General features: G+C 40.5%; 1 protein-coding gene across 1 annotated transcript; it reads left to right on the forward strand.

Moving 5' to 3' along the window:
• Positions 1–300: 300 nt before the first annotated feature.
• Positions 301–4071, forward strand: LOC130997748 (auxin response factor 18-like). Its single transcript, XM_057923160.1, is given in 4 exon segments — positions 301–2148; positions 2556–3146; positions 3148–3440; positions 3534–4071. Coding segments are annotated over 4 exon segments (2115 nt in total). The 5' UTR covers positions 301–987; the 3' UTR covers positions 3604–4071.
• Positions 4072–4521: the final 450 nt, after the last annotated feature.

Genomic DNA, 4521 nt, shown 5'->3' on the forward strand with positions numbered 1-4521 from the left:
ATCCGACACCGTAAGCAGCAGAATAAATATAATATTATTTTAATACTCAATAATTTATTCAATTTCTGCTACCAAAAATAAGTAGGTTATTAAGATCTTTGTTGTTTTGTTGTGCAAGGTACATCAGAAGTTTCTTCAGATCCGAAGAAAAGGGCAGGCAATATTAATTTATATCCCTTTTAAAGAGGAATTAATTAGATTACGATAATAATTCAGGTGAGTAGAAAAAAGAAAAAAGAAAATAAAATTAATTGAGGGAAGACTTGCCAAAAAGACACTCTGCATACAAGCATACTTTTACAAATACATATACAATTACATATATATATATAGAGAGAGAAAGTAGTTGTACAGAGAGAGAGAGAGAGAGAGAGAGATACGTGTGAATGGAGTTGAGTATGAAATATGGAAGAATGAAAGAGGGGGGGTTTATTAAGTAAAAGCAAAAAAATCCGGTTCTCGTCTATTCTGTTTTCTGTCAGGACTTTTGCCGTCTTTAACTAAATCCGTTTTCGCTTTATGCTTCATTTCTTTTTTTTGTTTTTTTCTCTGAGTTAATGTGCTTTTGATTTCTGATTGTTTACTTTAGCCTGTAGGGATTTAAAACATTTGAGTGATTGAAGTGGAAGAGTACAATTTGAAGAGAAAAGAGGTGGGATAATTTAATCTTTTTTTCGAAAAAGGATATTTATCTGGTCCAAGGTCATGGGTTTCTTGTGCTGATATGGGGGTCAAATTGAAGAAAGTGTGATATTTGATCGAAGATATAAGAAAAAAAAAAAAAAAAAACTTTTTGACTAGTGTCAGAATTTTGATTTTGTGAAGATAAGATTTTGATTGTGAGGAAGGGCCAAATATAAACTAGCATACACATGTATATGCTGCAGCTGCTGTTTCTGCGGATGGGCTTATGTGTCTGCTTCAAATAAGGAGGTAAGAATTTGAAGTTTTTCAAGTTTAATTGGATTCCTTATTCTGTTACCGGCTATGCGATTCTGTCTGAGAAATCTGGCTCTTGGGTTTGTGGCAGCAAATGATATAAAATTGTGGATTGAAATGATTACCTTTATGGAATCGAAAGAGAAAATGAAAGAAACAGAGAGATGTTTGGATTCTCAATTATGGCATGCCTGCGCCGGCAGCATGGTGCAAATGCCATCCGTGAATTCCAAGGTGTTTTACTTCCCACAGGGCCACTCTGAGCACAGCTCTGGGAATGTTGATTTTAGGAGCTGCCCGAGAACTCCTGCTTACATAGCATGTAGAGTTTCCTCCATTAGTTTCATGGCGGATCCTGATACGGATGAGGTGTTTGCCAAGATGAGACTGGCTCCGGCTGGTGGGAAAGATGTCGACGACGACGGCGCTGTTGGGATCAGTGGCTCTGAGAATCAAGAAAAGCCCACATCCTTTGCAAAGACTCTAACTCAGTCTGATGCCAACAATGGTGGGGGTTTTTCAGTGCCTAGGTACTGCGCCGAGACCATTTTCCCCCGGCTCGACTACTCGGCTGACCCTCCGGTGCAGACCATTCTTGCCAAGGATGTTCATGGCGACACCTGGAAGTTTAGGCACATCTACAGAGGGACGCCAAGGCGGCATCTCCTCACAACCGGCTGGAGTACTTTTGTGAACCATAAGAAGCTCGTGGCGGGGGATTCCATCGTGTTCATGAGGGCGGAGAATGGTGACCTTTGCGTTGGGATCAGACGGGCGAAGAGGGGGATTGCTGGCGGACCTGAGATATCGACAGGGTGGAATCCAACAGCTGGGAACTCTATTGTGCCTTATGGAGGATATTCGTCGTTTCTGAGGGATGATGAGAGCAAGCTGGGGAGGAGTAGCAATGGGAATTGGATAGGAAGGGGGAGAGTGAAGGCGGAAGATGTGGTTCAAGCTGCAAGCCTTGCTGCCAGTGGGCACCCGTTTGAGGTGGTGTATTATCCCAGAGCAAGCACTCCCGAATTCTGTGTGAAGGCCTCTCTGGTGAAGGTGGCAATGCAAATACGCTGGTGCTCGGGTATGAGGTTTAAGATGGCATTTGAGACGGAGGATTCCTCGCGCATAAGCTGGTTCATGGGAACCATATCAGCGGTTCAGGTCGCTGATCCTATTCGATGGCCTGATTCACCTTGGAGGCTACTCCAGGTAATTTCGGGTTTTAAGATTAATTAATATTGTTTAAGTTTGTCATATACTTTCTCTATATGGACATTTGCTTGTATAACTGCAGTCCGTTTCAGCTTATTTCATTTCATCTTGAATTTACTCCTCTTCATGCCACATTTTAGTCTCAACTCTTGTTCATTGTAGTTGCCTGTACTAGTCTCTGGATTGACAACTCATGATATTTTAGGTGTTGACTGTCAGTCAATGTGTTATGTAGTCCTTAATCATTGATTCCATTTCAATGTCTTGCATTTAAGAGTAATAAATATTGATTGGAGATGTTCAGGATAATTTAACACATGAGATATTATTATTGATATTGCTTAATTTTTAATGTCAAGTATGCAAATTTGATAGTGTCTAAACCAACATGTAAATGATGGCAGGTGGCCTGGGACGAGCCTGACCTGCTTCAAAATGTGAAACGAGTGAGTCCTTGGCTCGTTGAACTAGTATCAAACATGCCCGCCATTCACCTCTCCCCTTTCTCACCTCCAAGAAAGAAAATGAGATTACCACAGCATTCGGATCAGCCTTTCGATGGACAGATTCCTCGGCCACCATTCAGCCACCAACTTGTCGGGTCTAGCAACCCCTTCGGGTGTCTTCCTAATACCACTCCTGCTGGCATGCAGGGAGCCAGGCATGCTCAATATGGTTTATCGTTATCAAGTCTCCAAGTTAATAAACAATTGCACCCGGGTTTGTTTCCTGTTGGTTTTCTGCCTCTTGATAGAGTTCCTACCGGACCGTCCAGTCCCCTCATTCCGAAGGCGGGTAACAATGAAAACATCTCTTGTCTACTTACAATGGGAAATTCAACTCAAGGATCAAATAAACCTAATAACGGCAAGGCAGCTCCGTTTGTGCTTTTTGGTACACCAATACTTCCAGTGAAGCATATTTCTCTGAGTTGCTCCAGCGATACAGTTTCCCCCGCTCGAACTGGCAATAGTTCCTCTGATGGGAATGGGGAGAAAACAGGGAAATACTTCTGATGGATCTGGTTCCGGCCTTAATCAAAACGAAGCACCAGAGCCCTCATCGTGTGAAGGAATTCAGTCGGAGCTTTTGGAGACCGGTCACTGCAAGGTTTTCATGGAATCTGAAGACGTAGGCCGTACACTAGATCTTTCTTTGCTCTGTTCTTATGAACAACTTTACAGAAAACTCGCGGATATGTTTGGCATTGAAATCTCAGAAATGCTGAATCGTGTTCTCTACAGAGATGCCGTGGGCAGAGTCAAGAAAGTTGGCGACCAACCGTTTAGGTGAGACTGATTTGTTAGTTTCGTTGCATGACTTCTTATCGCGTCTTAACAGTTACTAATGGAACCTATTTTCATTTCTTTGTTGCGTTGCAGTAACTTTATGAAAACTACAAGGAGGTTAACGATCTTAGCTGATTCGAGCAGTGACAATGTAGAAGTATAGACATGTTCCTACATAATTTGTGCTTCGCTTTTCTGACTATACTGCAGAATGATGGGAAAGCCTCACTCCTAATTTCTTTTCTGCTTCTGGATGTGTAATAAGGGAAATTTCTCCCATCGATCACGAGCTGCCGCCTCCATCGTCGGAGTACTCCGCGACTTGCAAGCTCAGCTAAAAGGTTGGTTCAGCGTAGGCAACGAAAACTGATCTTGTTTCTTTGCCTTTTTGCATGAGGTGAGGCTTTATGTAGGAAAATTCATGTTAGTTTTTTTTCACAATTTTTGTTAAGGCATTCCTTTAATGGGAATGAACATGTTGGACTTTATCTCATAGCATAATGTTTGCTGATTTAAGAGATTTTGAGAGAGAGGCAGTTTCTTGTTGGTTTTCTCAGGTGAAGTTAGCTGGCCTGAATTTTCTTTGTACAGCATAAGTTTGATATAAAATGTAACTAAATTTTATTTGCAATCTTATTTATCTCATGTTTGCAAATTTTGTTCTTACAGAAGATAAATAAATTAAACCATCAAATGTTTGTCAATTGGCTAACAAACTTTTTTTTGAGAACCAAATTGGCTAATAAACTATGGAACGCCAATAATTGTCAAGATCACTGATATAGGGATATCCTAAAAATGAATATTTAAGAGATTTATGGTTATTGGATTTCATTTTTTATCCAAAAATACTGAAGTTTGTTGAGATAGATAGATAAAGAATATTTTTAAAGTATGAATAATATTTCATTCAAGATTCAACCATACAAACAAACATAACAATGTGTATGGGATCTGGAGACTGGTGCATATTTTTTGCGTGCACGGTTATCCTAGAATTGTAAACTATGATCCGAAATCATCGAAAAGAGTTGACTAAATTCAGTTACAAGTGAGGGATTATACATAAGGGTAATTGCCC

This window comes from Salvia miltiorrhiza, chromosome 8 (genome assembly GCF_028751815.1).
Source record: "Salvia miltiorrhiza cultivar Shanhuang (shh) chromosome 8, IMPLAD_Smil_shh, whole genome shotgun sequence".
NCBI lineage: Eukaryota > Viridiplantae > Streptophyta > Magnoliopsida > Lamiales > Lamiaceae > Salvia > Salvia miltiorrhiza.